Source organism: Ciconia boyciana, chromosome 2 (genome assembly GCF_034638445.1).
Source record: "Ciconia boyciana chromosome 2, ASM3463844v1, whole genome shotgun sequence".
Classification (NCBI taxonomy): Eukaryota; Metazoa; Chordata; class Aves; order Ciconiiformes; family Ciconiidae; genus Ciconia; species Ciconia boyciana.
In genome coordinates, this window is record NC_132935.1 from 103,057,991 (window position 1) to 103,080,065 (window position 22,075).

Here is a 22,075-nt window from a genome sequence, read left to right on the forward strand (position 1 = left end):
CAATAAAAAAGCAAAACAAGCTCATTAGAAAGGTTTCACTTTTTAGTAACAACTAACCATCCTCCCCTCTGCTGTGATATGAAAGATAAGTGAAAACATTCTCTGCAATCTAGCATAACAGCAAGCACCACTGCCACCACCGATATAAAAACTGGCCTAGGAGGTATCATACACCGTCGGGCAGATACTCTTCTGACTTTACTGCAGGCCCATCAGTTTATGGCTCTGAAATGTGAATATATGCATTTAAATTTGAAACGATTAAATGATCTTAGTACATAGCTAATGCACTTTTAATAGCTTTAATCTGGAAATTAGTCTGTCCCCTCAACTATCTGATTAACACAAGTGGCAAGGAAAGGTCATGGTTTCTACAGAAATGTTATGTCTATCTTTCTGGGACAGCAATTTCTCATGATGATTTTACTTCCCTGGATTCCAGTATTTCCCCTGGTAAAAACCGAAAGTCTGCTAAATCAAAGTATATGTGAACAGGGGGTAGTAGCTGAAGTCTATTGATGTTTAACAGGGCACTTACAGGCCAGGAGGGAACTGCTGTGCAGCAATAAAACCTGCTCCAAATTAAAGTGTGTGTAGGGGAGGAGGGGTTACATGGAGAAAGTCTGTGGGATGATTAGATGTTCTAAATTAAGATTAACGAAGAAGCTCAGAGCAGTGGCTGAGCCCCAGGCCTCGTGAAAGAAACGAAGTGATTCTCCCCCAGCCATTTCATTGTCTATGCTTGCCTCTGCCATTCCCAAACTTGTAGGTCAGCCTCTGGGCTCCTCCTGACTGCAGGTGTCAATTCAAATAGGTTGACTGTAAGCTTGGTGGATGAGTTTCCAGCTGAAACAGATTGCGCTTACCATATTTGGGTCGTAGCTCCATTCTCTCCTGCTCATCTATGTTATCTAGGATGGTATATTTTGTTTTCTTTCTTATCTTCGTCCTCTTTCTGCTAAAAAGAAAGTTACCACAAAGACATTTAGTTCTCACGTACACACATAATCTGCTCCCTCTCCCTTTTCATACAGATAGCTACATATCCCAATATACAGAACCTCATTGTACTTTCTCACCTCCACTTAAAAAGAGTTGTTCCAGTTCATAGCTGTATAAAGCAGCTGTAAAATCTGGACCAGAGGGCATAATTTATTTTCTCTCTGACACACAAAGATGAAGAAAGCAAGAAAGATTGACTTGCTTTGCTAGGCCAGAGGGGTTCAGTTTGTTCAGTTTCAACATAGTAACTAAATACGAGGTAGACATATATTCATTTGTTTCCAAATAAAATTTCTGTAAGAATTGGTTAGTCCCCAATTTTTTTTTTTTTTTAACTGAGAGAATGTAAGTGGTGCTTGTCTGGTTATGCTTACAGAGAAGACCAGACAAAAATTGAGACTGGCTCCCTCATATATATGCAGGGACAAAGCCCTGCTGGTCTGTAGGCAAATCCCCACCTGTTCTTTCTTCATTTAAATCCTTCCCCAGCATCTACTTCCACAATGCTGCAATCATCATCATCTCTATGTTAAGTTTCAGCTATTTGCAGGAGTTACTCATTGCTCATTAATACAGATGGAAAAGTCCTGGAGCTAGAGGAACAGACACAGAACTGTTTGTTGTATTGGATTGAGAGGGAATGAACAAAGGATTTCAGGGGAGAAATAAGGGCATTCACGCATGAAACCAAGGGGGCATCTCCTAGAAGATGCTGTCACACCTCAGGCATTTTTCTGGCCCTCTTTCTCATAACTTTGGAGGGGGGTGGGTGGGTGGGACGTGCCCTTTGTCAAGGCAAGGTCTGGAGAAGGACTCCCACCCGGACTGCACGGTTCACAGTGGAGAAGCCACCTACTGCTCAGCCGACATTTCAGCAACAGCCAGCCACTCAGCATTCCCTCTAGTGTCTTCTAAAAAATGCAGTTCATTTGGCACATCAATAAAGCCTTTAAAACCCCCAAAACTCCAGCCAAATCTTGGACTACAGTGTATCTTTTTCCTGTAGTTTCCACAAGGCAAAGGGCATCTCTTGCCATTCTGTCCTGTGCAGCATGTCCCTCCTCTTTTTTACACGTATCTGTATCAACCTGCCTTCACTCTCTGGCACAAGCCACACAAGGACAAAGGAGAGAAGCAGCTGAATGCCATAAACAATCCCTTTCTCATCAAATCTACACAAGCCTGTGAGGCTCCACCCCACACTGTGGGAGTGGAGTGACACACACTTCTATATAAACCTTTCTACTAACAGCACTGTTCCTTCAACCATAAAAAGGAAATCAGTATCAACTCCCGCGCATTTCAAACAGCATCCTTTACATACTGCCAAGACACCCTAGAAAAAGTTGAAAATCCAGAAAGATTTTGATGGTGCTTCATTTTTGCTACCACATGAACAAGCTATCTGTTTGCTGGGCTTTTTGAGCAGCAGCAAAAACACTTGCTCTAGTGACAGAACTTGCAGGGGCTTGTCACTTGAAAGAGAATTTCTTATCGGCTCACTAGGAAAGACTGCAGAAGGGGGCAGAGAGGGAAACAACATACAGTAGTAGGCAAAACTGTTTAAGGGAAGAGGAAGCAAGAAGTTTGCGTGACTGAGATCACTGGAGTACTCCTTGCCTGTCAGCCAGATGCAGCCCACCTGTCCACCCTTCCTGTCCAAGGGAGACACCAGGTTGGAGCAGCTCCCTTCCCATGGCCTAGAACACTCCGATGTTAGTGACCTTCAGGGCGTGCCTCTTTTTTCTTAGCATGGAGTACCTGGAGGACTCAGTGGGAGACCATGAAGATCTGCAGTACACTCTCAGCATTTTAACATAAGTTATCTCTTAATATGAAGGATACTCTAATATTGGCTTTTTGATTTTCAAAACGCAGAAGAGCACAGAGCCACAAATGGATACTTCTTTTTTCAATGAAAGTGTGTCTATACAGAAATAGCTACAGGAAGCTCCTCAAATATCTGAAAAGAGTTCAGTGGTTTAGTGCTAAGGACTGAACTAAAATGTGGCAGTTGTGTGCAGTTTTTGCATACACCCCATTCAAAAAGAAAGGCAAATCACGCACCTTTTGCAGCAGCAGATGCAGAACCAGGCAAGGCCTACTATGACCACAATCAAAATAAAAACAGATACAGTCACATAGAGTATACTCCACTCTGAAAAAAGAAACACAACAGTGCTTTGTAAAGTAATTACGAATAGGATAATTTCTAATACAACTCTATTAAAATAACCAATCATGAGGAATGGGGAGTGGCAACAGGAACTTAGGAGAACTTAGCACCTTCATATTCTCAGAAGAATCCCTAAAAATTCTTAAGCTTCCAGATTGAAAGTGTACGTTTGAAAATTTTCTTCCACTCCAGTACCTTTTACCATCCCAAGATACCCGAAGTCTATGTGGGAACTGAAAGTCAAGAGGGCATGGTTACCACCTCAGTTGTCATTCTCTAACTGAAATAAACATAGGCATACTCTGGGTCTAGCATTTTAGTAGTGCTTTAAGAGAACAGCTGATTAGAGATAGATTCTTCTACCCACACGCTTACATTTGTAAATCCAGGAAAACATGAGAAGGATACAGAGAGATGTGCAATAATGCAAACTCCAACATGTGCATACTCACTATTTCAGTGTTATTATGACACTATGGAACAACACAGCCCTTAGGGCAGGGCTGCAGGAGGTCCCAGCCTCAGGCTTAAAACCTGCTGTCCCATTTTGGTTGGTCAATTAGTCTTCACTCACTAACAGACAGACACATGGCCCATGGTTACTTAATGGCTTGTAGCAAGCTCCTTATAAATTTCTACAGATTTACCTGAAGACTAGTGCATTGCTCAGCAAATGTCTCCAAGCCTGCACAGTACTAACAGTTGAGCTTTATTTCAACTCAAGTAGAAGACCAATTTAGTTAAATTAAAACTATTAAGTATTTGAAATAGAGAGGCTTAGCTGATACGTTAGGTATGCCACAGAATATAGACATGATTAAGCTGGTGAAACTAAACTGCATTTCCCAGGTGCAACAGGCAAACTGAAAGAACAGTGAAATTAATCATGCTAAAAAGCTGAGGTTTTAAAGGTGACTATATTGGTTGGTCCAGAATACCGGTGTTTTCTTTCCTTAGGTCAGATCATACTTCTGGCACAGAAGCATCAACCACCCACTCAGAGAATCTAAGTTGTTGCCTCTTTTTCAGCTTTGCAACAACAAGATGAATACTGCTCAAAAGCTTTGCAATGCCCATGCTATTCAACAACCCTTCCAACTGGCCCCAAATTTGTTGCAAGATCTCCCTCCCATGACAAAGTTTTCATGCTTTTTTCCTCAAATAGTGATACTTTTTAATATTTAAACTTTTAAAATTTTTTAAATATAGGCTACTGCTGTCAAGACATTACTCAAATATCTTTCTATAGAAAGACATTGCTGGGCTGGAAAACAGAGACTGTTTTAGTCTTCCCTCAGCATATACCTCCTAAGTACTCCCCATTCTGACAGCAAATAATCAACAGTCTCACAAGATGATGACTTATTCTTGAAATACATCTCACAACACCCAAACTCACCACAATTACTCTCTCCATCATTTAGATAACGATGAATCACATTTTCCATCCACAGCTGGTAGCAAATGCACCGCTTTGTTATGGGGTCACAGTGTCCATGTCCAGAGCATTTTAAAAGACAGGCTAAGAATAAAACCAAACATAGGTTCAGTTCTTTAAATGGACAACTTGTCACGCATCCTCTTACTGTGAGACTAGATTGGGGGTAAAGCATCTAGTTCATAACATTCTGATATTTTTAAAATCTCCCTTTCCTTTGGTGTTACGTGTTAAATAGATTTACAGTTCAGCAGACTGCTGGCGGCAAAGAGAAAGATAAGAATATATCTTAAGCATACAATATTTAAATTGTATGCAAGTCAAGAACAGTTTATTCTAACGAGAAATAAAGATGAGTTGAAGTTGTGGAATTCAGACCTGCTCCTTTCTTTATGACCTATCTGTAAGAACTTCTAAAACACCTGAGAACTGAGGAACATCAGCGTTCTCAGGTACTAGAAGACAAGCATCACACCAGAGTGTATTTCAGTATTTCAAAACTGAATTACAGCATCTGAGGCCAGAACGTTTACATACCTCATACACTTATAGTAGTAGCTATTGCTAGATCAATGCGTCATATCAGACTAAAATAAAAAGTTATTCCCCTTAAAACTTAGAGTAGCAGATTTGCTATGTCAAGAAGAATGTTAATGTGTATTTTCAAGTGACACCTACACATTTTGGTAATCCAAGTACATTTACAATAGAACAACAGTCCTTTTCAACAGGTAAATAAAGACAGCATTTACTACAGAATCAATGACTATTTTATTGCCAGACCTTGCGTACTTTGTTTGCATTTGAATGATGATTCAAATGTCCTGATTTTAAAATACAGAGAAGTCATATCTGTAGTATCTGAGTATCATAAAAGGCTCACATTACTAGTGAAGTTTAAAATAGGCTTAGAAGTTCAACCATCTTTTTGGGGAAAAGAAAAAGTTCATTATAAGAAACCCCAGTGGCCTGTCTACATTGCAAGTAATACAAGACTAGGTTATAACACAGGGATCACCTGACCATTTTGCCTGATACAGGCAGACAAAACCAAGTTATGTTACAAGCCTATTACTAAACACTAAAAGCCTTGAAGGAACCAGAGACATGAAACATTCTATATTATGGCTATATTAAATTTTACCCATCTTCCAACAAAAGATGGTATGAGTGGGGTATCTTTATCCTCATTCCCCAGGCCTTCCTGATGCAGACCAGATTAAGATGTGCTTTTGCCTGCTGTTAGAGATGATGTCTTTTAAAAGGACACAAGTAACTGGCACCAGTCTACCACAAATGAACAAGCATTTTAACTGTTGTCTTCAACATCATCTTTCGGAAAGCTACAACCAAGCCCAGACACCAGATGGCAGACAGAAGGCCTTCATGCACTGTTTCCAAGTGCTGTGTTAGTCAAATGCCTGCGAAGTTCCGAGATGAGCAAGCATGATCCAAAACATACCAGCTGTGTCAACCCGCAGGACTTTAAAAAGCAGAAAGTCAGCCTTCTCTTTCAAAAGCTGCACATGCAGAGTTCGCGAGACATCCGATGCCTTGATCACCTTGGAAGGATGCCCGTTCTGCACGTAGAACACAACTGCGGTGCTGCAGAAAGAAGAGCTAAAGACATGACTGCTGTCAAAGATCGCTTTTGTCAGGCATTCAGTTTACAGCCTTTGGTTTTGTTTGTTGCTGGAAAGCAAATGTCACCACTGATAAAGATTAGGGAACTCTGTCCATGGATCCATCCAAATGCCATGGACTTCATTCTGAGCCGGAAGCACCAGCAGTTCTCTGGCTTCTCAGTGTAACAGAAGAAAGATGAGGACAACAGCAAATGTAATTCCCTCCTTGGTCTTCCTGAGTCTCACTTTAAGAGAAGTATGTCTACATTTGCTTTCCCCACTCTCATACAGAACCTGTCACAAAGCGCTCTGAAGCAGTTTGAGTAACTTTAAGAAACTGAATTTAAGAGGAGGAAAAGCTCAGAAGCAAGGGAGCCAGAGAATTTCATGTGGGAGCCCTCCTCCTCTCCCCACCCTTTTTTTAAGTTGGGTGCTGTTGATTTCATCCTGTATCAGACACTCCAGGGAACATCTTTATCTGAAAAGCAGTAACTGGAAGCTGTGATTAAAAATATCATAGCTATAAATGCTAGATTTTCCAAACTGTTTGTTTTTAAATTTTAAGAGGTTCCCTGAGAGCTAAATAGACACCAAAATGGGTTTTAAATTACTGAGTAGTTAACAAGAAGTAATTTAAAGATAACTCATGTCAACAGGTTCTACCAATCATGCTGAGAAGTTTCTCTGGGTATGCACAGCCATCTCTAGCCCTCTACACCAAGTAGAGCGGGTATTTCTACTTCAGAGTAAGACACCACACTTAGGAGTATCCACTGTGTAGTTTTCTCTGCAAAAAATGGATTTTTGTCGTCAATTATCTGGGAAAATGTTTATAAAACACTTAGAATATCAAAACCTTAGAGAGGAAGTAGAAGAAAAGGGGACTAAAACAGGTTTGATCAGATACAGCTGGAACCTTATTTTGAAATACAATACTTGCTTCACTGTGAGAAAGTCTGTCTGTCTCACTCCATCCAGCACTTGGGAAAAATAATAGCACTGTATGGAACAAAGACACTGAAATATATGCACATGCTTTCTTTAAAGGAATAATAAAAAAAAACCTATACAGAGAATATTTAATTATTTTTTTAAAACAAAACACTTCAGTTCTGAGCCTCCAGAGAGCTTACTTCATCAATTTTCTACTACAGCAGAATAAATTCACCTTTTAAGGTATATACTGTTGAGAGCTATCGCATTTTTTTGTCATCTTAGAAAAGACTTGCAATTATTTTGCAAACTAATTACGAGCTGTGAAAGAGTCAATGAAAATCACAAATCTTCCTGGCACAGCAGGATATCTTTGTACCTTATATCTGAGTAGGCTTGTATCTTCTGAACTTTGATATCCGAATCCAAAACATTCAGCAATACAGCCAGCTGTCTCACCAGGGTGTCCTTCTGCTGTTCACTCAGCTGTCCCACTCCAACTTGCAGAATCAGCTCCACCAGACCACTCCTTTTGGGATCTGACAGAAGAACATGCTATTCTTTCAGAGCCTGGCAAATATTTCAGTACCGACTGAAGACAACATGCAGTACTCAAAAGTATTTATTAATACTATATTTTCCTGCATCAGACCCATATCCCTTATAACCCAACCCTTTTGTGTTCTTCAAAAAATACTTTGCCTACATTTCCACATTCCCTCTGAAACAAACCTGGTGGGTCCTAAGATAGCAACCCAGCTTATCAGTTGACAGAAAGCACTTCAGTGTGTACTTCAGTTCAGCGTTAACACATTTCTGTGCAGAACAGCAGCTTCTGTTCCCCTAAATGCTGCCATCTTAAGGTCAAAAGGTAAGGACTAGGTGAGTCTAATTTTTAAGTTCCCTGCCAGTTATCTACTACTGGCTACCACCCAGGAAAAGGGAGGCAAAGATGGACTCATATGGTAGCATGCAAGACTGTGTGAGTAAGTCTGAATGGATGGTCAATCTGAGAAATATCAAATATGTTTACCTTCACAAACTGAGGGTTCTGTTAAATAATACTTGAACTTCTAGAGTGCCTTGCAAACAAAACAAGCTTCACAGATATCCAATGAGAATCCTGAGCCAATTATTGTGACTACATTCAACAATAAAGTGAGGAACAGAAATAAAATCATTGCCCAGGAACCAGACAAACAAGAAATCTGTCAGACCCAAGATTTCAGACTCATTTCCTGAAACCTCAACTTATGCTTCCATCACATAGCCATTTATCCTGCATTTGAAAGTAAGTCTATATACGAGCAATATCAAACTATGAAAAGACAATTTAAAAACCCCTGAAATTCTTTGAGGTTTTTGTCCGTCAGGATGAAAGAAGGAAAACAAGCATAAAAACACACTTTCAACCATCAAACACACAACTGCAGCATTTGTACTTAAAGTTAGTGCTCAGCTCCCATCTCTTTCCACTACCAAACTGATTAACAACCAGAAAAAAGAAACAAAAACCTACAATGAATGAAAAACAACAAAAACCTAATGAAAATATTAACTAGGAAGTATGATTTTTATTTATTTATGCTTCCAGTAAGGCAATGGTGTAACTGGTAGTTAAGAATCCAGACATGTCATCTTCTAACACATTCAGGCCTATTGACAGAACAAGAAGGTAGGAAGAGAGAGACTTGTTCGCTTTGTGTTTTAACTTGAGAGAATCTTGTCAACATTGAAATAAATAAGTGAAAAGGAGAACAAAGATGAGGTATTCACAACGTATCGATGACCTTTTAATTGTCATACCAGGCCGCACTTCAACAGTTGCTGAATCAATATCTGAGTCTCCTTTAGCATCCGTCACTTTCAAGTGAAAAGTATAGGTGCCTTCCACCAGATTAGTTAACTGCAGAACTGCCTCGTGGTCTGAGCCATGGATCACATCCTGCAAAAAAAGGTTCCGGGATGGATGATACCCTCAGAGAAAGTTGCAGATATGACTATCAAGTCAGGTATCTGGTATGCCAGTGTGAGTTCTTGCTTTGGCTTTTGGGACAAAGGTGACCTACCCACCGTTTATAGCACAGTAATGCAAATCTGGAAGCGGCGGTATGGATATTTTCATTTAAAAAAAAAAACAGGCAAAACAGCTGACATTCTCAAGTACTCATCTGCTTGCAAATCTGAGACAGTTACATTATTATTTCTCAATTTTACTCCAGTACCTTCAGTTCTGTTTAACTCCCAAATTATTTCCTTTCCTTGGAGTTCATGTATTTCCAGCTATCATCTCTGCCAGCTATATTTAAGCTAAACCTCTTCAATTCTTCTCATACCCTAATGTGAATTGCTTCTAGAAGCTTTGTTATCATTTTGCTGTTTCTCCTCTCTCAGTTCTTGCTGATTTGCCACTATCTTCCTGACTGCGAAGAGCTGTCCGTAACACTTTGTGTGGATAGGCAAAAGAAGTTATCACCATTTTAGTAGCTGACACATAAACTTCAGTTTATCATGAGGTACTTCTGCTGTCTGCCCTGACTTGGAAAGAAGACTGCACTGCCCTAATGACCCAGGCTATTCACTGGGGTCTGCCAGGCAAGTTATCTATACATCTAGTGCCAAACACCACTTTTATCTTAAACTGCAAGTTTCACCTCATCTGGTACCAGACATGATTCCTTAGTCTTTATCAGTATTTCTTGCTCTCTCAGACTCTTCCTCCTTGGAATATCTGGATTTCAGATGATTTTTCTCTCAAACACATTAGCTTGGTACTATCACCAATTACTCAAAGAGAGACATTATTCTTCTGTTTCCAGTCTTTCCCAACTAAGTCCACACTGCTGCAGCTCTCTCTCTTAGCTACCATATTCTGTAGCTGTACTGAAAATATCACAAGCCCCTTGAACCAAACCATTAGAGAGCAGGGGAGACAAGCCAGACACAGACACCATGCCTCACAGCATCTTATGAGTTGTACCTGCTTGCCCTGCTGCAGTGACACTCCATGCATAACAAGAGCCGAATTTGACTCATTACAACCTTCAAGAAACTTACCCCAGCTGCTGGGCTTTGGCCATCCCGAATCCACAAATATGACACAATCCCCTGGTCATCAGCAGACCTTGAGCCATCCAAGGTAACAGAGTTATTTGGAAGCACTAGAACATGCTTCCCACCAGCATGCGCCCGGGGTGGACTGTTGTTTTCTGGTCATAAAAATAGTGGAGGAGAAGGATTTGCTTTTAAAACATGCAAAATGTGTCATGCCATTGCCAGTACACCCACACTGCAATTCTTTACCTGGTGATTACAAGCAGTAACAACAGAATCTCGTGTCAAAAGTAGAGGGAAAGGATGAGTGGGTATACAGAATTTGGCTCCAGGATTATTACAACCTGACAAAAGCAGAGCTGCACCATGAGGAGAATATCAGCAAGAGGTGCCAACCAAAAAGATCCTTTTCAAAAAGCATTGTGGGGTACTCTATTTACAGTCTCCCAATAACTTAAAGCGTCAGATCTTCTCAGTCAAGCAAAAAGATTTTTCTGCCTACTTAGAAACACAGGCCAGCATGACATCACCATGCTGGGCTCTTCTTGTCTTGAGAATCACTTATTATCTAACAGAAGCTTGTGTAAGGTCTTATATCTTCAGATTACCTGTATTTAGGCAAACTGTAATCAGGAAATCTAGAGCAAACCCAGTTCCCGAATGCCTTTTGCTTACCACTAGCAGTGAAATTAAGGCATGCATTGGGAGTATGGCCAAAAAACACTAAAGAAACATGAACACATTCTCTTTCCAGAAACCAGACATCACTGACTTTTTTTTAGAACACAACTGATAAGACACAGCTCCAGGAAGCTGTGAGGCTGAGTGAAATACCTCACTGGTCTGAATACTAGGTTGGACATAAATAATTCAATTTTGGGCAGATCTCCAGGGCGTTGGCTGGAACTCTATTCTTTAGAGCAGCATAGAGTTCTCTGTGATACAAGTGATCTTCTTGCCTCTTCCAAATAAACCAGCTGATTAAATATTGGAGCACTGAATATTTTTAATATTGAACCTTTGACTGTAGTCCGTACATACTGTGGCTATACTTCACAGCATGAATGAGACCATGAGACACATTTGGGTAGAGCTGCTTCCATGTGTTTTTGACTAAACACCTAACTGAAACTCTCAGACAGTTCAACCAATGATGCACATGGGTAAAACTGAGTCCAGCTTCTTCTCCAAGATTCATTCATTCTGCAGTGATACCAAGTGAAAAAGAAACAAGGCTGCACTGTTTTCAAGAAAGTCAGCAGCTAAGGTTCTAATGCAACTCTACTATCATTTCATAAATCGTATAGGTACCATACTTGCAGAGCCAGAGTGCATCACTCCCCTCAAAAAACATGGTATACAACAGAAAGCCAAACTCCGGACCAAAAAAAGATTTGAAATGTATTATGCCACCTTCTTTAAAAGGAGGCATAGGCGCATGGAGATTGCTAAAATCACTCCGTAAGGAACAAAATGAGACAAAAGATGGTTGGATTATCACCACCTGCAAAGTTGAGGATGCAACATAAGTCAAAGCTATGAAATCTGTCAGGAGTACCTGACAGTACCTCTGCCAGAAGAGCAACGAAGCTAGTGAAGGGTCTAGAGAACAGGTCTTATGGGGAATGGCTGAGGGAACTGGGGTTGTTTAGCCTGGAGAAAAGGAGGCTCAGGGGACACCTTATCTCTCTCTACAACTACCTGAAAGGAGGCTGTAGCCAGGTGGATGTCAGTCTCTTCTCCCAAGTAGTAAGTGATAGGACAAGAGGAAATGGCCTTAAGTTGTGCCAGGGGAGGTTTAGATTGGTTATTAGAAAAAAACTTCTTTACCGAAAGGGTTGTCAAGCATTGGAGCAGGTTGCCCAGGGAAGTGGTTGAGTCACCATCCCTAGAGGTATTTAAAAGACATGTAGATATGGTGCTTAGGGACATGGTTTAGTTGTGGACTTGGCAGTGCTAGGTTAATGGCTGGACTTGACGATCTTAAAGGTCTTTTCCAACCTAAATGATTCCATGATTCTATGATCTCACACAATAGGTATTATTATCCTAAAGCCTCTTCTACAACATGTATGTTGGGGAAAAAACGAAAATTAAAAAACCACCACAGCAACTGTTTCTCTGTATCAAAAAAACAAAATAAATACAGGCCTTTTAACGTTAAGTTTTTAAGTGGAAATTCGTATACTGTGAGACCTCACTTCTTGGATGTAACTTAAAACCCACAGTAAAATTACTTTTCTGCTCAAAGCTTGACATTGAGAATAAAAGAAAAACATATCTTCTTAATGAAGTAAACACACCATGGTCAAAAATAGTATTTTGGAGCATTTTTATTACAACTAATTCTGCATATATTTAACTTTAAAAAAGCTTGCAGTAAGCCAAATTAATTCTACCAGTCACTCACAATACTACTTCATTACAAAATAGCAGTAACTCTTCCTGAATACCCTTGAAATATGACAACAAATACATTATCCCTTTCTGTTCTGATTTCCTTTACATTCTGTCAGTGACTGAATTAATTGGCAAGTTGCCCATATCCTAAGAAGCAGCAACTAGGCTTACCTTCCTTCACAGTAATAGATAGCACAGATGCACTGCTTAAGCCCTGTTGGTCTTTCACGGTCAGCCTGAAGCGATAGGTACCAACCTGAAGACCAGTCACAGTTGCTATTGCTTTGTCACCATTTTCCATCTGTACAAAGCTTGGTCCACTGAAACAAAACATCTCAGAAAAATAATCCTGCACAGCCAGCCAAATTGGTCTTTCAGCAGCATCACTCATGCCATTTGCTTTTATGTATATTGTAGTTCTACCACTGCTATAAGCACTGATGGTTAAAGAACTATATGAGACATGAGTTCAGTTCAGAGTATTCATAAATCCATTTTTTCAAGATATTCAAAGCACCCAAGCATCACATACCCAGTTATTAGAAGAGTAGAAAATGCACCCCGGAAGTTCAACCTCCTCGCTGTACTATTTCATGGGAACATGAAAAGACTGTTGCTCTAAGAGCCACTCACAACATGTACAGGGTGCCAGCAAACCTCTTCCTGTACCATAGATATGACAGTTGCATGAGCTAATACCTTGTCCTTTTATTAAGGATCAATTAGTTTTGTACATAAACACACAATTATAAACTTTTGTAAAACATTTTCAACCACTGTTCAAGAGTGCTTTAGTCACCTACTATTGAAAGCTCAGGCTAAACAGGTTGTCAATTTACTTTATTATTCAACAAACAAGAACTAGAGAAACCCTAGTTCTAAGCACTGATGGGAAAAACATTGTACATTACAGGAGGGTACCCAAGCCTGTTACTTGCTTTTTAACAGGAGATGTGGAAGTTCCTGTCATTTTGTCTTAACTTTGTAGCAGTAGGCCTCAAAATGACACACTGCAAAACACAGGCAGAGATTGCCTAAGCTTTCCAAGTTGAACTTAAAATTCCTGTCTCTTACCCTTCTAGCACCCGAGCGGGAAGATCCTCAAAGCAGTTCTCAAACAGTGCATCACCCAACACAATTTCATAAGAGGCTCTGGCACCCAATCACTTTCACTTTGTTCTCTATTTTACTGGAGATTAGTAAAATCTCTAGATACCTGATATTTTCCCAATGATAGAAGACAATGCCTTGGTCGTCTTGGCTTTTGGTTCCATCCAGTGTAGTACTTTCTACTGGGAAGGTCAATTCCTTGTCAGGGCCAGCCACTGCTACTGGAGGACTGTTATTTTCTGTAAAAATAATATTTAGTGTATGACATTTGCTAGGTAGTCACTGGCAAGGATTGCCAATGAGAGAGAAGATTTTACACAGAATATTATATTACAAATTCGGTATATTAGCTCAAAGGTACAAATCACAAGTATAATGTGCACAAGTCAGCAGAAAATACTAGGTGGGAGAGACTAGCTCTGCAATAAGCCAAATCCCACAGCAAGTACTTCCCTTTTTCACAGTCTTATCTAAAGGCACAGTCACAATCCAAAAATTTTGCAGCATGCTCAATGCATTGTATGAAGTGTTTTATAACAAGAGTGGTGGGGTATTCTCCTGATTCCACCACTGCATCCCTTTCAAAACCACCCACATGAATATGGTTCTTTGCCCCTGAAGAAGATACTGACCCAGGTTTTCTGCTGCTCAAGGTCAGCATGACACCACTACGTTAATGCCAATTTAGAGCCTTTGAGGATTTAGTGCAGAAACATATAACCTACTATTCTGTTTTCAACCTCTGCTTTTGTGGCATGGTAAAACTGGCAATACTACCATTTTCCTGGATATTTATTTACCCTTAGACCTGACTTTGGCAACAGTATCTTTGTAGCTGCACACTATAACAGGTCTAAAAGGCACCACCACATGCTGTACTTCCCATTCATGTTCTTGATTTCTGCAGTAAATGCCCACTGTAAAGTTTTCCCAGAAGGGGTCATCTACAAAAAGATGTGTGATAAGCAACAACCAGAAGATAAAACGTTGCCCCATGGTGGAACGTGAGAACTTCAGATGGGCAGAAAAGGCCACTTTGGATGTAATAGGCGAACACATTACAAAAAAAAAAAGGCATTAAAAAAAAAAATCTCATGAGGCCTGGACCATTTGGGCCCATTCGTCACTCAGCTCCAAATCTAAACAAACGTGTGAAAGATGCAGCTTTTGAAAATTCCTTGCTTGACACTTTTCCTTAGAAGGTGCAATGCAATTCTAGTGAGAATTCAAATCACACAAGGATTCTCGAAGGAGAACTGCAAAACAGTAAGAAAACAGAGCAAAGCACTGCTTGATACCCTGAACAGCTTTGCAAAACAGACTTTGTAGGATATTAAAGTCAAGAGCTACATTTTAGCTTTTAGATGTACACTCAAACACATCTCTGTGCAGGTTGCCTTACATAATCAGGCTGGTGTGAGCCCTCAGGATCACCACCTGGACTTTCTATGATTCTACACTTAACTGTTTGCTTTGACAGAAAATGGAGGTGGAAGAGTCCTTGGATGGAGGGATACCAGACATTCAGACTGCCATCGCAGTGGTGCAATGCAGGGAGATGAGGCATTCGAGGACAGTGCTAAGGCATCAGGCTGGCCCACCCCTGAGGGACCCAGACGTGCCTGCAGCTGACTTACCAGGCTGTACGATCAGTGTGACCTCAGCTGTGGACCGCTGCCTCGCAGAGTCTGTGACTGTCAGCTGAAACGTATAATCTCCTTCCTGCATTGCAGATAACTGGAGGTACGGTGTCCGCACTCCCTACATGGCATTTATAAAGACAGAGAGAGCAAGATAAAACAGAAATGCTCATGGATTAAGAAAGGTCTTACAGAGCAAATGTGAGGAAAAAATAAAATATGTTTTCATTCATGCTCAGTGTTTGAGCAAGCAGTTTAAGTACCTTGTAGACAAATAGGAGGCTTAAAACTTGATGCACAGACAGATGTAATGTATTCACTATTGCAACTGTCCCTACCAACCCAGAGAAATATCTATAGACAGTAAACCTTAATTTCTTATGTTGCTATAATTGCTGCATTATTTCTGAACAACAATAATTGTGAAACACATGGGACATTAACTTTCTCAATTAGGAAATCAAACACTGACTGAAATTACTACAGTTTATTCAATTTCCTTACAGATATTTCAAAAACAAACATGACATTCTTTAATATAATATTTATAAAAATTGTTAAGTGAGCATAAAAAAACCCACCACAGAGCATGGCTGCATAACACTGCCAAAAGTCTTGTCATCTTTCACTCCAAAAACTGAGTTTCTGTTTGAGTCCTACTTTCTCCAGAGAAAGTGTTACAAGAAAACCCTGACTACCCCCACATTCTCCCCAAAAAAGTTTTCAGCGCCTCAGTCCAGCGCCTCAGAAGATGGAAGCCTGTGGAGCAGGCTCTAGGGTCCAAGGACAGACATTGTGAACTCAAAAGTTCTTCCAAACCACCAGGGAACAAACAACAGCAGGAATCAGAAATGGCCACAAGGAATGAAAAAAATGATGAGAAGGAATTAAAAGTAGTATCTAAAATAAGAGCGGAATACATCAGAGAGGAACAACAATAAAAAAAAGGAGTAACAGCACTCTAGATATTTCAGTGCTTCTGAGTAGTTACTTAGATAAGTGTTTGCTCATGTTGGAGGCAAAGATAAAAGAACTTTCCAATCCTATGCAAGGAGAAACAGACATACCTGCATTGCTACAACCTTGCCTTTGCTTTTGGGACTGAGCGACCACTCATAGCTGACAATTTCATGGTCATCGCTGCTCTGGTTTCCATTCAGCGTGATGAAGTTCTGGGGCAAGATGACTGCCTGATTAGGTCCTGCATTGGCAATAGGTGGGTAATCCACTGGTTTGTTGACAGTCAGAGATGCAATGGTGGAGTTGGCTGCTCCATCTGAATCAATCACTGTGAGTCTACAACAGGAAAAACATTATTGGAAATTTGTTAAGATGGACTCCTGTCAAGTCCTAAGTTCAAAGGTTAACTTTTTCTGGCACTTTTTCAAACACCACCTAAAACAGAGCCACTGATTAGATTATACAAACTTCTGCTTCAGAAACACATATCCCTCAACTAAGGTAGGAAAGAAATTCAGAAGAGTGTTTTCAAACACAGCTTTCAACCTTTAAGAAAAAGAGAGCCCAGCTATTCTGAATCCCAGATGACACCCTTTCCCTGCAGTCCATGGCAACTTCATCTATTTCAAACAGATTTCACTGCAAATTCTTTAAAAAATTTACTCAGCAAAAAACGGGGATTTCATTCATCAGCCATAGTGGAACAGTCCCTGTTAACGCCTACATCCAAAACTACTCTGGATATTCAGAAGCTCTGCTTATAGCACAGTAGCAGTTCCTGACTTCTTATTTCTTTGTGGCACACTATTACTAATTTTAATGGAGCTTAATATCAGCTCAGATTTTTGAAGACGTCAAGTCACAAAACTAAAAAAGTACAGGGTTTAAAAAAAACACTACTGCCTCTCAAAAACACAATGACAAATCGTCTTAAAATGAGACTGCTGCAGACACCTGAAAGTGATGAAAGACTACCCCCCTGTGTGGTAACTGACTACATCTCTAATTCACCTCTGTTGTGAAAACTGCATACAGCTGACCACATGGAAGGGAACCACTCTTAAAGCCTTCCCCGAGTGGGAACAAAACTAGTGCTCATTAATTCTGTCATTAGGGAACACATACTTTTGCAGTGGGTGCACACCCATGCATATTAGGAGCACTGGATTTTGTTGACTAGCTAATTTTCTGTAAGCTTGAACACACTGCTCTATTGTTCAAGTACGTCAGCACCCCCAAAGGTGCACAAATATAGCAAGTGATTTCTTAATTCCCTAGGCTTTGGAACACGCTTAGAGCATTGCTTGTAAGCAAGCTCTACCCTTTTTAATACAGAAAAATATCCTAGGCTCATTTCTGCCACTGTACAATATGGAACAATTTCAGTAAAGAACACAGAATGAAAGTTGAAGCTATGCAATTTTTGGTGAAGCTTAGGCAAACCACCACGTTTAACGTATATGTACGCTGGCTTCAATGTTCTGCTGATGCTACACTGATACATAATATATTGACTGGTACGCTGTTACCCACTGGCAGCCAAATAACCCAGGGTCAATGGGAAGTCTGCCTCTGTGCAGACTAGACTTTTAAGTTAAAAACTTCAGAAAATAAACTCTGATTTTAATTAAAGCACCCAGAACCACAAACATTGCTTCCATTGTCTGGACAAAATCCAACTTCAGCAATGCATAAGCAGAGGAAAACAGTAGCAAGGCAAAGGCTTTTATGAAGAACAGAATGACTCTTATTAAAATCAGCACACAACTGCCTTGCAAGGATCAGTCTCCCAACATTGTTCTGTCTGCCACCACCCTTCAAGGGATGACTTTCACAACCTGACTGCAGAGTTTAATCTCAGGACACTTGCCAACTTCTAAGCTGAGGGAAAGAAGAAAAAAAAGTTCTGTCACAGTTATTATTACTGGGAGTGGGCGGTATTTAATTTCTGATACCTTGTTTTGCATAACTTTGTGCTGTAAAGCATCACCACATGAGTATTACAAAATCACTGCAAACACTTTTTAATGAAACTGCTCCTTGCATCTCTCCACTGTGCAAAATGAAGGGTAACAGCATGCAGAAGAAAAATGAATTTTTTGTTTGAGGAGGTACACGTGAGCACAAAGACAAACAAACATTTAGCTGACATCACAGGAATAGTTAAAACGCCAAAGGAAAGAATCTGTGCAGGTACCTGAAAGTGTAGTTTCCAGGAACAAGGTTAGACAAGTGCAAGACAGGTGTGTCAGCAGATGCCTTCTGCTCTCGCAAAGGACCTTTAATTTCCTCCCAGTGGTAACTCACTATCTTCATATCATCTATACTTTCTACATTCATTAAAGAAAAACATATCAGTTTCTTGTAGCAATTGCTGGAATGAATACTAAGGTCTGTCATGCACTGATCCCCAACTGGTTTTCTACAATTATCTTTTAAAGCATATTGGAACAGGGTTCATGTACCACAGCTGTTAAACCACAGATTCCAAGTTACATTTGGTATGGTTTATCTAAACAAACAAACAAACAATTCTTCACACACACACAGATAAAAATCAGGTCTCAGACTCTGCACATTCCAACTTGTCTGCTCTCAGTAATTATGAATGTAATTATGACATCTCATCATATCCTATATGGCAGCTCTCTACAATGGCCCCAGGTGTACTGGCACAGAGGCCTTCTGGGTAGGACAGGAAGAAGCTGTAAGAGTAGCTGCTGTTTGGAACCAGCAGCCTCCGACACACTGCATCCCAATCCCCAAGTTGAAGGCTGCATTTTATCACTTTAAATTTATTGAAGTAATTTATAACTGGACTCAAATCCCCAGAATAAATCATGAGTTAGGGAACTTCTGAGTAGAGTGAGAAGAAGGAATGTCACTTGTAATTGACAAAAAATGAGGTTGTAACTGTGTATTCAGATATAAGCACAGGATGGTCCAGTACATACGACTGCCATCAATGAAGGTAGAAGTTGTAGGCAAAGAAACTTCTTGTACTTTGGGTGAAGCAACAGCAACAGGCAGCTGGTTTACTCTGACTGCTGTGAGAAAGACAGGGGAGAAAAAAAAAAATAGTGAAAGCTTAGGCAAAACTTATCTGTTAACTCTACAGATCAATAGTCTCCAGTGATTTAAGTCTAGGATTGACAGCTTTGCAGCATCTGCTGTCCTTTTTGGACAAGGAAGAGAAAAGGTTACTGAAGAGCAGTGCACTGATGCAGCAGTCTTCCGCTGCAGCCACTTCTAACTGGTATAATTTAGATCAGACCTGTGCACTGTAACTTGCAGCTAGAGCTGGTTCAGCACCTAATTGCTGTTCCTAGCTGTACTGGAGAAGGAGACCATAAAAGGTGGCACGATGCTATCTCAGGCCTTGCCTGAGAGGGTACAAGAGCAGAGAGAACTTAAACACAGTGAGCAAGATCCTTTACTCTACTTCCTTAAAATGCTTTATAAACACCAAGATATGAAGCACCTTTGCATGACTGGACTACCAGATGTCCTTGACAGACAGTAACTGACAGACTATTAGATAAGCATGTTGTACAACTACTTGTGTTGAAGAAATTAATTTCATTATTTTAGCCAACTGATTTACCTGGCTTGACTGTGACATTTACAAAACCTTCACCAAAGGCGTTTTCACCAGAAACCGTCACTTTGAAGGCATAAAGTCCCACCGATAACTGAGACAAACACAGAATAAATTAGGTTACATGTCAAATTATACAAAAGCAGTATGCATAAATCTGTCAATCACATTGTAAACAGAGAAAAATCTGGATATCTGAAACCTAGAGCTCCTTTTATAAACACATGACACTAGTCACTGCCCAGAAGTGGGGAATACAAAGCAAACTCTTAGGAATTTTTACTCAGAAAACTTATTTTTTTTATTTTTTCAGAAAAAAATTATTTTATTTTTTACTTAGAAAACTATTAGAGCACTCTAAAAAAAGACACTTCTAATCTGGCAAAGATTTGGTGATGCATGCAAGTGAAGAGACTCTGGCAGTCATTCGAACTCCTTGAATCAAGGTGCCCTTCCCCACGGGTTAGATTCCTGTGAAAGGACCGAACAAATACAATGAGCCTGAGCTTACAGCTCACTTACATGAGAGAGCTTCAAGGTCTGGCTGTGCCTGCGCTCCATTTCACCACCATAGTCAGGAGGGTGACTGATTAAGCTCCACTTATAGGTGTAGGCTGTTTCTAAGAGCAATAACACAGCATAAAAGTAATCAGCTTTGCCTTCAAGATAAGCCCAGGAAACAAAAAAATCAAGTTCATGACCCATCAGATAAAGTGCTACAGTAGGAAATTATGACTGCTACTGTTTAAGGCTGCAAACTGAATCAGTACGAATACATGTTAAACTTCCACATTGTGTTGTAACTTGGTAAAGCAACAAGGATGTAATGGACTTCACAAATAATTGACTTCTTCAGAAAAACCAGCTTCACATGAAGTGAATGCATTTTACATATCTACCTATGAAATATATATTCTTTGCTACTGCAGTTCAGAAGCTGGTAGTTTTAGAGTAAACGTTGCATTCAGAACCTACTTTCCCCCCACTCTGCTTTACAGCAAGATGCCATAACCTGGGCCATCTCCTCTTTTGGTAGAAATTACAAGCTTGCTATTGAACCATCTGGCTAGTGAGTTCAGGTTCTGAAAATAAAAGCCACTTAAAAAGAAAAATCTCTAAAATCCAAAGGAGGAAATCCTCTCTGCAGTTGGAGCCACAAAAAAGGTAGTAGTAGGAGATGAGAAAGATGGTTTTATCCTGAGCTGCGGATGTTCACATAACTCAGGACTTGTCTGCATTTACAGGTTGGTAGTGTGTGCATCTCCTTGTATGCCAAGGCCATTCAACTCACCTGTAGGCGGTGGTGGGACAACAAAGGCATTCAGTTCAACCTCATTTTTGGGTAGCATCACTTGTATGTTATCTCCAGCAGACACAATAAGTTCTTTTACTGTATCTAAGACAGAATGAGTACGTATGTTTTAACAGATGGGATGGATATAAATTTATTATCTTCAAATATTATTTGTAATGAATTAAGTAAAATTTGACAAACACTCTACAGTGAATAGGCAAGTAAAAAAATCCTCAATATATAATCAAACAGTAATCTATTATAATCATGACCATGGCTCCTTCACCTTTTACCAAACCAAAATTTTTCTTCTTCTCAAATATGAAGTGTCATTTCCCCTACTTCTGTTTTAGAGAAAAGCATTCTGATTATTCCTGTATACCACAGGTAACATTGCTCTGCAAAAAGAATTATGCATTCTTCTTAGTAATTGTATAGAAGTGCAGGAATTAAAAAATACGCAATTACAGAAGACAAAAAAGCCATCTGCACCAGAAAAAACCTCATTAAATAAAGTAACACAGTCCATACTACAACTCCAATATTACACCTTCTTTCACCACGAAGCACTACTTCTACGTTTGTGTGGCACTTGAGGCATGCCTCAATGTCCAGCTCAGTGTCCCTTTTAAAAATTCCACTTGTATAGCAGGGCAAAGGTGTTATTTCGTAGCTGAACCGCACATTCAATCTATTTGCCATCCAGGAACACCCTCCCAGTTCTCATCTGTGAAAACTCTGTCCTCTTCAAAAAATGCCCAAGTCCACAAATCCAGTCCCCAACAGAAACATACCAAAGCACAACTTCCGGAAAGGTTCCCATAGACTTGTATTTCAAAGGTTTA

The 22,075-nt window shown here is 40.0% G+C and overlaps 1 protein-coding gene across 6 annotated transcripts in view; it reads right to left on the bottom strand.

Moving 5' to 3' along the window:
* Nucleotides 1–22,075, bottom strand: part of KIAA0319 (KIAA0319 ortholog) — a 63,215-nt gene that overhangs the window by 5,670 nt on the left and 35,470 nt on the right. For 2 of the 6 annotated variants that reach the window (XM_072853384.1, XM_072853380.1), the window contains 16 exons: nt 21,228–21,332; nt 20,459–20,556; nt 19,943–20,030; nt 19,293–19,385; nt 18,536–18,668; nt 16,446–16,674; nt 15,376–15,499; nt 13,845–13,977; nt 12,800–12,948; nt 10,232–10,383; nt 8,981–9,119; nt 7,554–7,713; nt 6,079–6,236; nt 4,578–4,700; nt 3,070–3,160; nt 867–958 (listed from right to left, as the gene is read on the bottom strand). In XM_072853384.1, coding sequence (XP_072709485.1) covers nt 867–958; nt 3,070–3,160; nt 4,578–4,700; nt 6,079–6,236; nt 7,554–7,713; nt 8,981–9,119; nt 10,232–10,383; nt 12,800–12,948; nt 13,845–13,977; nt 15,376–15,499; nt 16,446–16,674; nt 18,536–18,668; nt 19,293–19,385; nt 19,943–20,030; nt 20,459–20,556; nt 21,228–21,332 — 2,067 coding nt within the window. Of the gene's footprint in view, nt 1–866; nt 959–1,460; nt 1,596–3,069; nt 3,161–4,577; nt 4,701–6,078; nt 6,237–7,553; nt 7,714–8,980; nt 9,120–10,231; nt 10,384–12,799; nt 12,949–13,844; nt 13,978–15,375; nt 15,500–16,445; nt 16,675–18,535; nt 18,669–19,292; nt 19,386–19,942; nt 20,031–20,458; nt 20,557–21,227; nt 21,333–22,075 lie in introns of those variants that run through there. The other 4 variants (XR_012041067.1, XM_072853381.1, XM_072853383.1 and 1 more) reach the window with 4 other exon arrangements.